This window comes from Rhipicephalus microplus, chromosome 9 (genome assembly GCF_043290135.1).
Source record: "Rhipicephalus microplus isolate Deutch F79 chromosome 9, USDA_Rmic, whole genome shotgun sequence".
Taxonomy (NCBI): domain Eukaryota; kingdom Metazoa; phylum Arthropoda; class Arachnida; order Ixodida; family Ixodidae; genus Rhipicephalus; species Rhipicephalus microplus.
This window is the reverse complement of record NC_134708.1, coordinates 58,138,151-58,155,009: the sequence shown is the minus strand read 5'-3', so window position 1 is coordinate 58,155,009 and position 16,859 is coordinate 58,138,151. Positions and strand designations below refer to the sequence as shown.

Genomic DNA, 16,859 nt, shown 5'->3' with positions numbered 1-16,859 from the left:
CGTCTCTGTGTTTTTTTTTCGTGCCGTATAACTGACAAAGGCGACTTCTGCGGCGTGCGCACTCTTCGTAATTATTCAACACGATCTCGAATGACATGTGTCAACGCGCTGACGCGCCGATCGCGCGAGTAATCCGGCCAAGTGCACGTGCGCTCGGCTTGGCGTCTCGCCGCGATCGCATATATACGCCCCCGCTATAGCAGATGACGAATGGCGAGAGGCTGCGGTCCATCCATTGTTGGTTCCGTGGCTTCTTTTTTTTCCCGCGAGCCACGTTTCTCGAGACGACCGCTCAGCAAAAACAAAAGAGAGCCGCGGACAGCTGCGTGCGCTGCTGCACAGCTTCGTTGCACAGACGCACGTATTGGACGCAACGGGAGATTGCAACGCTGCAGCTGCGTCAAAAGACTGACTGCGAGGAAGGAAAGACGCGACTCTGGTAAGTCGTGCAAGGAGGATTGCAGCTTATGCGGATTGAAGCATTAATGTTCCAGCGAAGCATCAGCTGTATAGCGACTCGGTTTTGATATTAGGCCAGTCACTACAGGAACAGGTGGAATGAATGAACGTAATTAGGATAATAACATTGCGAAACCACAATATGGTTATGAAAGATGCCGTAGTGGAGGGCTCTGGCAATGTAAACCATCTGGCCGTTCTTCAACGGGCAGTACACGGGCCTCAACCATTTCGCCACAACTGAATTTCAATCGAACCCGCGACCATATAGGGTCAGCAACAGAGCATCGCAACCACTGTCCCATCCGAGGCGGACGGAATTAGGCGAAATACTTATGTGCCCCGCCGCGGTGGTCTAGTGGCTAAGGTACTCGGCTGCTGACCCGCAGGGTGCGGGTTCAAATCCCGGCTGCGGCGGCTGCATTTCCGATGGAGGCGGAAATGTTGTAGGCCCGTGTACTCAGATTTGGGTGCACGTTAAAAAACCCCAGGTGGTCGAAATTTCCGGAGCCCTCCACTACGGCGTCTCTCATAATCATATAGTGGTTTTGGGACGTTAAACCCCACAAATCAATCAATCAGCTGGAACGAATGAACGTAATTAGGATTATAATGTTGCAAAGTCACGATATGGTTATGAGAGATGGCTTCGAGGAGGGTTCTGGAAATTTCGACCACCTGGTGTTCTTCAACGAGAAGTACACGGACCTCAACTATTCCACCACAACCAACATTCGATCGAAACCGCGACCATATAGGGTCAGAAACAGAGCACCGCAACCACTGTCCCATCCGAGGCGGACGGAATTAGGCGAAATACTTATGTTAGGGACGAAAAAATTCATGTACACGGTCGTTCCTAATGCTTCGACCAGCGGTCTTGTCGGATTCAAGTTTGCAGCCACTTGGAGAATGACAAGATCGCTTGTTGAAACGGGTCGAGCGACATAACGGTTATCACGAATTTTTAGTATCTTCAAGTTCCCATCGTTTCCTGAAAGGTCTGGCTCGCTATGAAATATTAGAATAAGACACCCAAAAGTTTGCGTGAGCGATCGCTTTGAATTGTCGCAACTGCGCGTGCCTCATACGTCAACCATTCTTCGAATAAGCCTGTCTTCTAAAACACTTACGGTTGAAAATCCTTGAACTTTTTATTTACTTCAAGCTAGAATCTTTGACTCAACTGAATATCTTTGCCGCGCTTACGCAAAAACATCGAAGACAATTCACCCAAGGACCAGTTACTAATTACCAACACAATATTGAGTGTTGGCCACTAATGTTGTCTTGCCATCAGTTGTGACGTCACAAATACACAGTCACAATGGTTGTCGTGACTGCGGTTTATAACCACAGGCGTGTTCACGGGGAAGGGGGAAGCCCCCCTCCTGCCCATTACCCCAGAAGAGGGGGGCGCAGAGTTTGCTGCATACATTGAACTAATATAGAGGGAGGGGCGCTGCCATGAACCTTTGCATCCCCTTGAAGGGTAACCTTGCAGATGCTTATAGTTATAACTGGAGTCAAGGTTACGTATGCTTGCTATAAAAAAGGTGAAGGGGTTAGAGTTTAAACGAATTGCCTGATTTATATGTAGGTCTGGTTTATGTGAAAAAATCAATACTTTTATCTCGTATTGTCGCGCTGGAAACGTGATTCGCAGTGCTTTGCGTATTCTGCGACGACAAACAAGTTCATTAATCAAAATATTGTCATTTTCACTTACACTGCATGACGGCAACACCTTAGCGCTTTCAAAGTGAATGTAGATTATGTTAATATTTCAATATGCAAAAGCGTTTTGGCATCAGGCTCCTTTGAAACTAAACAAAAAATGACTTCTATAAGTAGAAATGGGCGCAGACATCAGTTACTAATACATCGTTCACGGAGACACTGGCTGATAAGATTAACAAGCAATGCGGAGCTTTTGTTCTTGAAACTACACCGATAGTATAGGGAGCAATATCCGCTGGAACACTGCAATAACTTCCTAAATGTCTTAGCGGCTTAACGTAGTTGGTATTCGCAAAGCATGACACTTAATGCGCAACCGAGAGGGTGTTTCTGGCATTCACACCAGTGCACAACTAAGTAATCGTTGAATAATTATGAACCGTGAATTCCATCTCATATTGCTCACCACAGTACCCTCAGCGAATCCTGGAGCAACTTTTAGAGGGATGGATCGGCCGTAAATTGCAGAAAAAGATTCAGAAGTTGCGACTTTGTGTTTTCTTATATTTATAAGCACGTTAGTTCGAGCTTTGATGTTTGGTATCGATGGTGCCTCCGTGCAGTGCACGCTTTGGGAATATGAAGTTCCCTGCGTTTGGTGGTCAAACAAGTACGATGTAAAATCGTCCAAATATTTAGATATCGTGCAAGAGTGGCCGGTTCTTTTGTGTATCATTTCCATATAACTGAACCAAGTTCCCAAAATGGTGATGGCAAGGGCATGACCATAAAGCATATGCCCGCAAAACTTTTTTTCTTTTGCTACTTCGTTCCATCATATATGGCGCGGACAAATGGAGAAGCCGCTTATAAGCACGATATAGTTAAAGATTTGGGCGACCATGCGTGTACAATGAGAAGAGTGGGACTGCGAAAGTGATGTGGCATTGTGACGGGCACCGCTTCGCCGGGGCATTGCTGAATATTATTTACCACGAGGCCGTTTATCCGGACCCTGTGTCGTCGGCATTGTCAACGTGATAACGCCAAAATGTCACGTGACCAAGATGTAGAGGGGGTTCGTAGAGAGGAAAGAGAGAAAACGAAACGGAGACCACGTGATAAAGCTAATGTAAGGCGTGTCATTCAGCGTGATCCGAAAGTGGGCTCACGGGATGCAGCTTACGCAAGGCGGGTAATTTAAACAGTATGTTGAGAGAGGATCTGTTGCTCTGGAATGGCTGTTGGTAGATTGGAGGTGACAGTGAAAGACTTAGCAAAATGAGAGGAGAATCTGGACTCTGGAGCAAAGGTCGGCAATCTCACTCATGAGTTGATTCACTTACGCTCTCTCCGACTCAGATTGGATTGTGAGTTTGAGTGAGCTTGGGTGAGCAATATTTTGGAGAGTTCGAGTCTGAGCGAGGATGGCTGTGGAAAATGTTTAGTGACTCTGAGGCCGAGTGAGTGACGCCGAGGAAAATATCGATGAGTATGAGTGAGAGTAGGCCCTTAGCACAAAATATATTTCTTGAGTGAGTCTGAGTGAGTTCCACCTTTAATTGCCGACCTATGGTCTAGGGGGACCCACGCCGTCCAGAGTCGTCGACTGCAACTAAAGAGATAACTTTGCTTAAATAAACAACAAAGCATTGACTTGACAGTGACGGGACAAGACAAAAGTACAAACTTAAAGGGACTGAACGAGAGGGGCAGTACTTTCGCTACCTGGCAGCTTTCGCGGCGTATGAAAACTTGTTTATTGCTATAAGGTGTTGCGGAACATTTGTTTTTGTTTTATTGGTGTCATCGCGTGTGTGTTACCTTTCTGCAGCCGCTTGCATCGCGAAGTGATGAGAGTTTCGAAAGACGTCTTACCACACGAGTCACACGTGTGCTTGTTCACGCCGATTCGCAGCTCATTTGTCCACAGCGTAGCACTCGCTATGCACTTTGTTATGTTCGACACCTTCGAAATAACCGAGACCCCCTTTCTTTTTTTCTTTCCGGATTTTCCACAGACTGCTAATGCGTGTATGCACGGACGCGCGATGGTTGCATACTTAGTGTCGTGTCCGCCACGGAAACGCATATGGGGGAGCCCTGCCGCGGAGAAGCATATTGTGACGCCCTTTCGCAGTGGGAAGGAGGCCAAGGGTTCGCTTTGTAGCATCATGGTCGCCCGCTTGCAAAGAGTCAGCACGGAGAGATCCAGTGTGCGCAAGTCTGTGGTCATGTGGTAGCGAAATCCACGTGGTTTAAAAGTTGAAATTAGGCCCCAGTCCTCCATTACAAGAGGCACACAGATCAAATGGCAATCGTGAAACGTGAGATGTCATTTTTATATTTTATACATTACAATTTTTTTCTTTGTCTTTGTCTCTCTTTTTGGGAATAATGTCCGTTTCGCGTCACTGGGAAGCAAGGAAGTCCAGTAATTCTGCCCACTTGGTTGTGCACTTATTGTCCTTAATAAAGGCGAGACCACGCGGTTGAAAATATCCTTGTTCGTCTGCGAGCGGTTCTAAGAGTCCAATAACTGCACATACATGTAAAGTTTTTAGAAGGAGAAGACCGGAATTTACTGATGACATAGAAGAGACCATTTCAGTATCCAGTCCCAAATTCAAAGCTTTAGAGGCTCACCTATTCGAAGCAGAACGAGGGTCTTTTTCAGCAGCTGAATGATTTATTTTTGTATTCTCGACGCGTTGACACCGGAACTCATGGACCTAGTTCATACATGAACTGGTCTTGCAATTAGATCACTTGGACTCGGTTGTCCCACGTCGGGACGTCCAGGCCTTGCCTAGTCGCCGCTTCCTGAGCCTTCTGGACGGTCGACGTTTGGTCAGCGAGCTCTGAACTGTTCAGGACGTCGGTCCAAATCACCAAAGAAAAACGTCGGGATTATTACCTTTAGTATTCGCCTCGCATTCCTAGAGCATGTGCTTGAGTGTAGCAGTCTCCATGGAGCAGAAATTTCAGGCACTATCGTTGTATATATATCAGTGTAAAATCTATGATACGCTCTTTCAATGTAGGGTAGCTACCTCAGTGTTTGTCTGGTCGACTTCCACAACATTGTCCTTCTTACTTTTACCCCTAGAGCCTTGTTCCCTTTAATGTTCAGTGGGGCGACGAAATATTTCTATCAGTTTTTGTTCATGTGAGAAGTCTGTTTCCATTTCATGTTAACTTATGGTGCCAACAGACAAAATGTCTTTGCTCTTGTGATATTTGGTGCGCTTGAACATGCATCGTTGTATATTTGCCCTTGCCGCTTTGTCCTTGAAACCCATAGGTTCTTTTAAAGGATTATGCATATCGTGGTTTGAAGTACACTTACGGTTTGCAAAATCGCCCCGTTGGGCTGATGTGGTAAATAGATATGATGGAGTGGACCGTATATGTGTTTCGTCACATCGTCAGGTGACTGGGCGCATGCACTTACAAGGCCGGACATGGGATCCAGTCAAAGCCAGCTGACAGCTGAAGAGCTGCGAGACTACAGGGTACGTAATTAGAGCAGACCGCATCTGACTACAGATTAACTATATACCTTACCGAGTTTTTAAAAGCGATAAGCTCTATAGTGTTCTCTGGTTCTATTCAGTAGGTTTGAGGTGGCATGTCTAAATTACGTGACTTGTAATTAAACTATGATTTTTATCGTGTGTTTTGATAAGTTGTATAATATATGTTTCAGCAGTGATATTTGCTTTCTTTCATTTACTGATGAGGTTGAAATCACAATGCTTTTAGTATCTGAATTTCGATTCGTGCCGTTCAACGATATGTGCTTCAGTAACATAGATTTTTTCTTGTTTTTATTACACACATCTGTGTTTAAATATAATGTGTTTCCATTCCTGTAATAGCCCCTACAAAAAGGACTGACAGTATCAATAAATGAAATGAAATGAAACTTGCTGCAAGATGACTTATAGAGGGCTTAGTGCATATCGGCAATATTACTGAACGAAAAAAAATTATATGGCATGAAACGTTACACAAGATACTATATTTCATCACAGAATGTTTTTATGAAATATGGATAACAAGTGAGCTCATACGCAGATGCGTTAAAATACCAGGTTAAGTATATATATATGTCACAGTAGAATAGCTAACTGGCATATGCATCGATGTATCAAAGTTATTCGAGTACAGACTGACAGAACGTTCACTAGCGCAAGCCACCCCCTTTTTCTTATGTGATATCCTCTCGGTAATCATTCATTTCGTTAGTTTTCTTGTAGCTCGTGTTCTCAATTAACACATGGGAATTTGCGAACTGTATATATATTCCATGACGTCATTGGGACCTGAGCAGTAGAAAGTAATGGGTGTCGAGTGCATTGTGTCGAAAAAAAAAATGACATACAATTATATTTTTGATCGAAACGAAAACGTAACCAAGACGTTATCAGGTATTTTTGTTCCGGAGTGAAAACAAAATTTTTCAATTGTTTTTGGTCGACGCGGAAACTTGGCTATCCGAAATAACCGAGGTCATGCAATGTGAGCAGTAATGCCCCTCTCACAGTACACTACTAGCGCTTATCCCATGCAAGCATTCCAAGGTAAAGCAGTGTGGAAATTGTGCGAAAAACAGAAAAGCAAAAACAGTGGCAACCAGGGAGCTTTATATTAAGTAAACCTTCGTGTACGCCTGAACCAGGCCAGCATGGGGAGGGCATTCTCAACGCGGCAAGTTGTTTTATAAAAACTGCGGTCTCGCATATCAAAGATATGCTCGATGACGGGCTGCCCTTGAGATCATGCTCACACCCTTGACGTAAAACAATGAAATCTGCATTTACTGTAAAGAAATTCACTTTTGACAAAGTCTACTACAACATAGAAGGCCGCTGGTTTCCACTTATTTGTAGGAATTCGAGGTACAGTTGAGCGTTGCGTTAGTGTTAGGTACAGTTAGTGTGAGAAGGTGTTATACCCTCGCCCCACTTTCTTAAAGGGGCCCTGCAACACTTTTTGAACATGGTCAGAAAACTCTGCTGATCGGTAGTCGAAGCTCCCGAGAATAGGCAAGCCAAATATCATAGCGCAGCACGCGACCTGGAATTCACAATACATTTTCAAAATCAGTTGAATATTGCTTTCTCTTCACTCTACGAACGATGATGCAAGCTCAAAAATCCCCCGTCAAAGGACGTTCTGTCAGCCATTGGCTGATTTGAACAGGGCGCGCTAGATTGTTACTGGTGTCGCCGCGGGAGGCCGTGAGTTGTCTACGCGTGCGTGCGCGATCACACTAAAGACCGCGTATTTGTTTAAAAAAATAAAAAAAGGCTCAAGGTCACGAGGCGTGCGTGACGTGTTTTCTTTCCCCCGTTATCCTACCCTACTTAGCTTCCAGCGCGTTCGTCGGGGCAAAACAAGAGAGAATGCAATTGCAGCGTGCGACAAATCTTTGAAACTCCACCCGTATACTGGACGAATTCTTAATTTTTTTGCGGTGTTGAATTTATGAGGCTCTTTTATTGAATCCATTCCATGGTTACTTGAAAAAGTGTTGCACGGCCACTTTAGCAGGCGCGTACGCAACTGTGTGAGAAATCCAATATTTATTCATTGTTGCTTTTTAACACCTAATTTTTTATGCAAATAAACAACCTTACGAACCACTGCGGAACATTTGTTTTTGTTCCGGAATAGAAACAGAACAGAACTTTTTGCAGTGGAACGAAACTAAAACGGAAATGAAAATATTTCGTTCCGACACCCTGGTCGTGAGTGTAAGGTTTGATGTGCCACGTCATTTTTTTTTTTTTGCTCTCAGTGATATTGTAAACTAGCTTTGCTGTATATACGTTTTGCTAATATTGCACTTACTCCCATTACTGTTGCACGAGTCTAAAATTAGCATGTCCTTTCGAAATTCTCAGTAAACTACAGAAAACCAGTATGTAGAAAATTTTTTAAGTTTTAACAATGTCACAACCTCTTGATTAAGATAAGAAAAAAAACTGACTTTTTAAAAAAACAATTTACTTCTATCAAGCGGTCGTGCTTTTGTATAGAGCCGTCCTTTAGTTTCGTCCCCGCCGTATTGCTGATCTCGATGACCAACGAATAACATCGCCGTTCGCGAGTAAACATGCCAAAGAAGAGCTAAGGAACAGTATTATTAAGGGGCTGTGAAGGACGGTCCTAGTTATACATGAAACTGTAGTTAAATATTGTTATATACTTAGTATATTCCAGTGTATATGTTCGCACGGTATATTAACTATTTATACGGTCACGTCGGATTCATCGGCCGAGTGATCAGGCTGCTACCTTGCATGAATTAATGCATCAATATAAGTAGCGGCTAGGTTGTGGCACACAACAGGTGCAAAGCATGTCGTAAAACGTTTTGATACTTGTGAAATTAGTGTAACTTGTTTATAATGCAATTATTAGAAGATAATTTATTTTGCAGCTCGACATTTGATAGCTGTGTGTGCATCTTGGTTATGTGTGCGTCGTGTAAGTTATGTAGGTGCGCAAAGTGAAAGAAAATACGTATAGGAAACTGTCCGGGGAAAAATTGTGCTAATCAGAGTCACAGGAAACCCACCATACCGCTCCTTCAACTTTTTCAATTTATTTATACACATTGAGTCTCAGCACACATATACACTTCTTCCCACAAATTAACAATTTTCACAAATTATGCACCTTATCATAAACTGGGCTTATGTTCCCTCTCCGGTTTAACAACTAAGAGGGCCATATCCCGTTCCCCAAAGAAAAGAGACATTCCGAATCTGATCTTCCATGGCCGCATGATTAAAGACACGCAGGTGTCTCCAGCGTGTGCTCATTTTGTACTTTTGCGCTTTATTGTGCAGTATACAACGAACATTCATCTCGTATCGCCATCGCATAAAGTACAGTGAATGCATGTTCTATTTTTCACGAGCTATTCATATAGTAGAAAACAGCGTGAATGAAGAACAACTATATAGACCAAGCAGGACTAGCGCTGACTATGAACAACTGCGCTAAATTTTTGCTTTACAAATATATAATCAGTCACATTACGGAAAGGGGGGGAGAGACGGATGAGAGACAAAAAAAAATCGCAGCATATCCACGGAGTGAATGATGATTGAGGCGAAGCGTCTGTCAGCCCGCCCTGAACCCTGCAAGTACCGCCATTCCCCATCTCGCATCCCTTGTGGCACATACCCGCTCTAGAGCGGGTATGTGCCACAAGGGATGCGAGATTCAAACGATCCAAGGGCATCGCCGTAGGGGAGGTGCTAGCCGACAAACACGCCAGAATTCCCGTCAAGTACATCGAACAGATGCCGGAATTCAAGGTGCGTATAAGAAACCTCATTCGTTTTCAACTCTAGAGCGGGCATGTGCCACAAGGGATGCGAGATTGGAAATGGCGGTACTATAGAGCGGGTATGTGCCACAAGGGATGCGAGATGGAAGCAACAAAAGGGGGCACATACCCGCTCAACCCTTTTGTTGCTTCCTTCCTTCCTCCCTCCTTCCTAGAGTGGGCATGTACCACCGGTGGCTACGTGATACTACCAAGGAGGATTAAAGAGAAAAACTTTCCTATCACATTACCCCGTCTGTACCCTTTCAAGTATATGCTTTTATATTTGCATAGCAACAATAAATGCAGTTTTTGGTACTCAGCGGTAGTCTTGTTTTGTCTTTCTTATCTCCGTGGTATCGCGCTGTTTTCTGCTATGAATATGTATGTTACTAACGAGCCTAAGTTTACACGCTTTTGAATTTTGCGAGCTAACATAGCGAAACCTTCTGACCATGGAGCATACTGGGTGTCTTTGCAGGAGCTGACGTTCCTTACGAAAAAAGAAATCCTGCAGTAAGTATTCTAAACGGTTTTCATTTTACTTTTTGAAGCGTACAAAGAGAGAAATGTGCTCTTGCTGGTAAGAACCTATAGCCAATACTTAGCCCAAAGAAACAGGAGGATGAGAAGAGAGGACACAAAACGTGCGCATGCGTTGTCTTCCCGTCTGATTCCTATCCTACTTTGCACTAATTATAACCTAATTTTAAAACGCACTTCATGTTATTTAATAAAAAAGAAACGCGCTTAGGGGTAGTAAACAGCAAAACCGTCAAATTGCGCTTATCTTGTGCTATAGTTGGCACCAGTAAGGAATTATTATCGTCAGAACGAATGTATGATAACGACAGCAAACATTTTCTGCGCGTAAAAACTCTATTTTTCGATTTATCTGTATTGACACAACCAAAGTATGTACATATATATAGACAGGATTGCTCGTCAGCGTGCCTTCGCCCTGAAATAGCAGTTCCGACTGGGACGATTCGATTGTTTAGTATACGTGTATATATACGAGTTGACACGACTCCACATATCGCGGCGACGGCTGATGTCTCCACGTGACTGATGCTGTCGTGTTCAATACAACGATCACCATCGAAGTGTCGAAGCTAATGCTGCGCTTTACATACTCGCCACATTGCGCAGAGACAATCGCCGCCAGCGGTCGCTCTAGCTCGCATAAATCACAGACCGGCGATGGCAGAAACCATTTCGGAATGCTGCCCTAAGAGGTCGTCGCAGGTGATGGTGAAGGAAGCGTTGCTCAAATTCTTGAAGACGTCACTTGCGGCGGCGGTTGTGGCCTAATGGCGCTTTCATGACTTCGAAGCGTGTAACTTAGTGCGTGTGTTCCTTCCCTCTCTCTCTCTCTTTTATCTCTATCTCGATCTTTAATACTACCCCACCCATCTCTCCAGTGAAGGGTAGCATAGCAGTTTTCTTGTATTGACTGCTTAACGTCCCCTCCTTTCTGATCTCTCATGTTCCTTGCTTCGTTCTTCGTCAAGAACACGCACAAACTAACTCATATTACGTTGTAACCTATTACGCTTCTTGACGGACCTTTGGAGTTCGGTTTAATTATGTCGCCAAGTAAATATTTCGTATTTACCGCTTCAAAGAATTGCACTGCTAGTGATGCTTCATGCGAGTTCCTGAGAATGAAAACTTTGTAATTTGAAGAAACATTCGTACTGGTCAAGGTTTCGGACATATAGAACCACTCGCACATAACAAATAGCGTTGAAAAAATGTCGTATGCATTTAACAAAGAGCTAGTTGGATAAACATAATGTTTCTTTTGCAAACTTTACAAAAAAAAAAAACTGATGACAGCGATGTGTTCTGTACGTCTTTCATCGCTGTCGTCAGTTCCTTTTTTTGTAATGTTTGAGCAAGAAACATGGGCCACGTCTCAATTTGCCATGATTGGTTCTTGTTGAACAGCGTGCAGACATCTTATTTCAGGTGCTTTCTAGTTTCAAGATTTTCGTGGTTCTACTATAGAGTGCATGCAGTAATTTCATAGAAGCGACACGTCCCAATGTATATATACTGGAGGGTAGTTAAGGCTTTAGTACTCTTACCAATCTCCTTACCGACATTTTGTACGCGCGCAGCGCCTTCAAGCGATTTAAGGGCATCGCCGTTGGGGAGGTGCTAGCCGACAAACACGCCAGAATTCCCGTCAAGTACATCGAACAGATGCCGGAATTCAAGGTGCGTATAAGAGACCTCATTCGTTTTTATCACCATCACCTCCCTGGTATTCCTTAGAACGTCCGCACATTGACTTCGTAATCTCAGTGACTTGGCGAGTGCGGAACCAGGAAAAGCTTTTTAGTGGCTCCCCGCGGAACCGCGAGAAGGGGCCTGCAGAACGCTGTTGCAGAAACCAAGGCTCTAAGCCACCGTGCTGGGCGAGTATACATTAGAAACGCCGTGTGTTCCCACATCGCTAACTTTGTACATGCTTCCATATACATATGGACACCGCAGCCACTCACATAAGTTACGCAGAGCGGGCCCGTAAACATTTCTTGTCGGCCGTGTGCAAGTGCCGCAGTGTTACGAAACGCGGGTGATTATCTCAGCCACGGACTTCCACGAAGATTGCGCAAGCGCAACTGTAGATAGGGTTTATGGTGTACCTATCCCACGGTTCGTCGTCGGCTTGGGTGTTCTTCAGGGAAGCACTTCAGGGAAGCATTTGACGGAGCGTCCGTTTTAAGTGTCCCCCCGGACGGTGTAGTTTATTTCCTACCACGTGTGCGAGGTTCCGTTATGAAGTTCTAACCTTTCTGACCTTTCTTTCGTGAGCTTTTTTTGTTGTTTTCTTCCCGAGACGTTGGTGTGAACAGCGCGCTCAGCATTACGCCTCGAAATAATTCGCGAGAAAAGGAAATACGTTGAAACAGCGCGCCTTTTGTCCGGATTGCGGTACACCGTCGGAGCCGTCAAGAGCGGCGCTTTTGATGTTCTTAAACGGAAGCCGTGCAAGTTGCACGCAAACCGGCGGCGCGCTTGGTTCGAGAGAAAATTGAGCGTGCTCTGAGAAATTCTCGCGTCGCACGCTTGCGTGTGCCGCATTTACTCGCACAAGCCCCCGCCCCCTAAAGCTCCACCCTGCCGCAGTGGTCTTGTGGCTAAGGTACTCGGCTGCTGACCCGCAGGTCGCGGGTTCGAATCCCGGCTGCAGTGGCTGCATTTTCTATGGAGACGAAGATGCTGTATAGACCTGTGTTCTCAGATTTGGGTGCACGTTGAAGAGCCCCAGGTAGTCGGAATTCCCGGAGCTCTCCACTACGGTGTCTCTCATAATCATATGGTGGTTTCGAAACGTTAAACCCCATATCCCCCCCCCCCCCCACAGTGTGTCCGAGCGCTGGTCAGAAATTGTATTTGGGGGTGTGGATAAGGGCTACGTACACCACTACTGATATCAGTATTTCAGTTAGTTGATTTAAACAAAACCTCGCGTACACCATGGCCACAATCATAGGTCGCAAAAATATGTGGAGCCCACTCAGACTCGCTCATAAAATATATTTTGCCCTTAAAGTCCTCTCAGACTCCGGCTCACCAAAATTTTTTGACGTTACCGGACTCGCTACGACTCACGCTCACTAAACTTTTTCTCAACCAAACTCAATCGGACCCAAGCTTCCCAAAAACATTACTCGTCCCGACTCACTCATAGTCATGTCTTCATCTAAGTCTGAGCGAGTGTGAATGAGTGAACATCCTGGGGAGTTTGTCAACCCATGGTCTCGACAGATAACGTAGTCAGTTCGCTGTTTAGGTGAATTGAAGTCCGAGAAGGTTCACCACCAGAACTACGCAAACTAATTCCTTCGATTTAACTTTATTCGAACGAAGCTACTTGTTCATAGTAATACGGAGAGAATGCAACTTATTCAGGAGACAACAACGCCAATGGGAATGACACGGATGAGCACATTATTACCTTGCAGGAAATCATTCGTGATCCCGTGTGAGTTATGAAAGATATCAGATTATTACGCCCATCGCAAGTTCGTTCAGGCGAACATCAGAGTACTGCAACAAGTCTACAAACTCGGCGCATACACTAATCTTGAAGTTTGTGCATGTATATAGCTGTGTACGTCTACTGTATGCTCCCTTATTATAGTGCAGAGCATATTGTCATGTTCTAACTGTATTTCTTTCTTTTCTTTTTACATGCACTGTGTTTCTTATTTTGGGTGTCCTGTCTTGCAAATTCAAATCTTGCAGCTATAGCTTGCAGCACCCACGTAACCCTTTATTGCTTAGTGCTTTAATGCTTTGCGGTTCCCAGAGTGCTCTTTGTATTGCGCTTGCAGCAAAGGAGCTCGCGGCACTTCTGCTTGGCGCCACCACCACCTTACACACATTTAATGAAAGAATATGATTACTTCGGATATTGCAGTTAACCCATCTCTTACTTCGCTGAAAGTGACAGGAAATGTTATTGAACAGAGTGCTTTGCAATGAGCGATCAGCGATTTCATTTTAATGCCCACGCAAAACAGCAAGTCAGAGATTTATTTATGCCGGCTGAATTCTCTGCTTTTCAATCAAGAGGTCTCTCTTTCTCTCGCTCAAAGTAGACACAGTACACACTACACCGAAAGTATAGTGCGCGCTAACAACTTTACGGCAGACTGATGTCAAAACATTGCCTCAGTCACGGTATCGGACGAATAGTGTGCGTCTTAAACGCGCGCGAATGCGGTGCCTTCGCTGGCTCCCAATTTCTCGCTTCGTGGAGCGTTCTAAGGAGAGTCATTATAAAACGTTTCCTGCTGTGCCTTTTTGTGTATAGAGGTTGTTATAGAGTCAGTTACGTCATGAGCGCGAAATTACCGATCGTTTCCTCGTACAGTCGAACCGCTTACGTATATCGCTCAGCACGGAATGCACCTGTAATTCCCTTCATTTCCTGCTCCATTGTGCAGCGCAAGCAACACGTAAACTTAAGTGATCCATAGCAATTAATGCGAGCTTCGAATGGTGGCGACTTCATGTGCTTGGTCATGCGCAATGACACTATACGACCGACAGTGCCAAAGCGCGCGAAATAACCTCGCCATTCATCCCGTAAAAGCTGTCGTAAAACTTCGTAAACGAAACATCCGGACGGACTTCGTAGTCAATAGTCGTGATTAGTGAAAAACCAAAGCGAAAACGTTATTGTCCTTTCAACCATCGGTTCATTGCTTTTTAGCTAGCCTAGCCACTCTGTCGTTATTTCAGGTTAATAATGCATTGACGAGATCACGTGCCTACGCATTGTGGCATTTTCAAAAAGAGCACAGGGGAAGTTGACAATCTATATATGAGATAAATAAGCCATGGAGGGATGTCAAGGCGTAGGCAAAACTTTTTTCCGGGTGGGGGCACTTTTTGATTCGGGGGAAGGGGGCACTTCTTTGAAATGGTCACTTTTTATTTTTTCGCTCTGTATGTCGCGACAAAACAATTTGGGGGGGAGGAAGGAGGGGGGTGGAAAGCAAAAACTCTGTGTGCCATCTCCTGACTACGCCACTGATGGGTGGTCTGTACACTGTGAAAATAGCCGCAACGTATTCACGCACTCGTCCAGTTCTATCAAGATTTCTTTTCGTTACTTTTCACTCATTACTATCTCTTGCCTCAACGGTAAATTGTCAAACGAGACTCGTCCCAAGCTGTTTCGTGCAATCGTCATACGAATAATACGTGGCACTACAGTTGTTCTGTTATAATGTGGCCTGCTAGTGGAGAGAATCAGTAAAGAGCTCGCAAGTTACTATAATTTGGGCGCTGCATCAGAAGCAGTAATAGCAAAGAAATAACGGCGCCTAAAGTAAACGAATACATACAAAAATGGCAGATGTCAATACGGAGTTCCCTAACGAAGGTCCACATTTCACTTAAAAGTTCACGAACAGGCACTTTTGTTCAAGTTGTATCCTCATTTGAAACCATAACATATCACTTCACACGTGAGTGCTTTATCACAAACATTTGTCGAATTATATGTCCACTGAAGAGTCTATTTAGAAGACGTTTGCCTTTAGCTGCAGTTGTCATCCACGACACGGTCGAAGCAAATTTTGTACATCCATTTTATTGCAGAAATAGTGGGTCGTGCAGATTGCTGTATGCTCCGATTTTATGGCAACGACAGTGCGCATGAAATTTCACCGACCATTTTGTTACGTGCGCGCCAACTGACCATCGAATCAGACGAGAGAGCGTCATTAGAGTCGAGAAACGTTCAGCTCGCCGCTGATTGTCTTCATCCAGTGATTTTGTTTACCGTTCGTGACGAGTTCACAAGCACTCCGTCGTATGAATGACGCTAAAAGTGTCTAGTTTACGCTTCAACGTTCATTGAACATGTCTGTTTATTTAGAAATGAAGGACATTCGTGGCGTTTTTTTTTTCGTCATCGTGACTTTCCGTATAGAATCCACTCTTTACAAACACAGACCCTTGATCACATCTGGTTTTGTCCACCATAGGGTGCACTCATAGGATGCAGGCTTGTGTTGTCTGCTAGAACACCGCATTTTCTACGCTTTTGCTGTGAACACCGTCCGTGCTTCCTTTTGTTTTGAGCGTCTCTCATAATCATATAGGGGTTTTGGGACGTTAAACCCCACATATCAATCAATCCTTTTGTTTTGAAGCTTAGTGCTTAAAGAAGCGTTAAGACCTGGTAATACGGGCAAACAAACTACGAATTGGTGCCCCTGGTGGCACTCTCGCGTCTAATTTACATCGTAAAATTGCGACTAAAAACCAGTGCAGCCATGGGGGACGATGCAAGTGGTGTCGCTAAAGGAAAGCTGCCATATTACACAACTAATATCCTATATGTGACGTCAAAACGATGCCAGTGTTGATCACGAATCTAGGGACGGCTTACTGCTCTCCCATATTTGAGCACCAAGTACTCAAAATCGTTAAACATTTTTTTTTCTAAACACACAGCGCTGGCCTATGTAGTGAAAGCCCTCGCGGCCAATTTCGTTAGTGCGAGTAAAATCACACGAGTCTTGCGGCCGGACGCGGTTCAGACACAGATGAAACGCGCCGGCCCTATCAGTCGCGCGAAGGCGCGTGGAGGGTCTCCGAAAGTAGGAGTGGGAAGCTGCGTCGCTCTGGTTGCAAATGCGAACTTATCAAGCGGCGGTCGCGCGCGTACTATCTCGATAGAGATCAGCAGATGGCTCCTGCCTTGGCGTGGACGTTAGTCTCAACATTTGCTCAGCGTTGAAGCGATAGACAGCGTGGAGGTACTTTCACTCGCTGCAGCGGCTGTGTTCCCTACGCCAGTTTTTGTACACTTACGCCAGGTGGGATCCTAAATGAG

The 16,859-nt window shown here is 44.7% G+C and overlaps 1 protein-coding gene across 1 annotated transcript in view; it reads left to right on the top strand.

Annotated features, from left to right (window-relative positions):
- The first annotated feature begins 286 nt into the window (after positions 1 to 286).
- LOC119163307 (calcium and integrin-binding protein 1) overlaps positions 287 to 16,859 on the top strand; it is a 68,467-nt gene continuing 51,894 nt past the window's right edge. The window contains exons 1-4 of the mRNA XM_037415270.2: positions 287 to 439; positions 5,572 to 5,654; positions 9,969 to 10,003; positions 11,614 to 11,713. Coding sequence (XP_037271167.1) covers positions 5,604 to 5,654; positions 9,969 to 10,003; positions 11,614 to 11,713 — 186 coding nt within the window. The 5' untranslated portion in view covers positions 287 to 439; positions 5,572 to 5,603. The remainder of the gene's footprint in view (positions 440 to 5,571; positions 5,655 to 9,968; positions 10,004 to 11,613; positions 11,714 to 16,859) is intronic.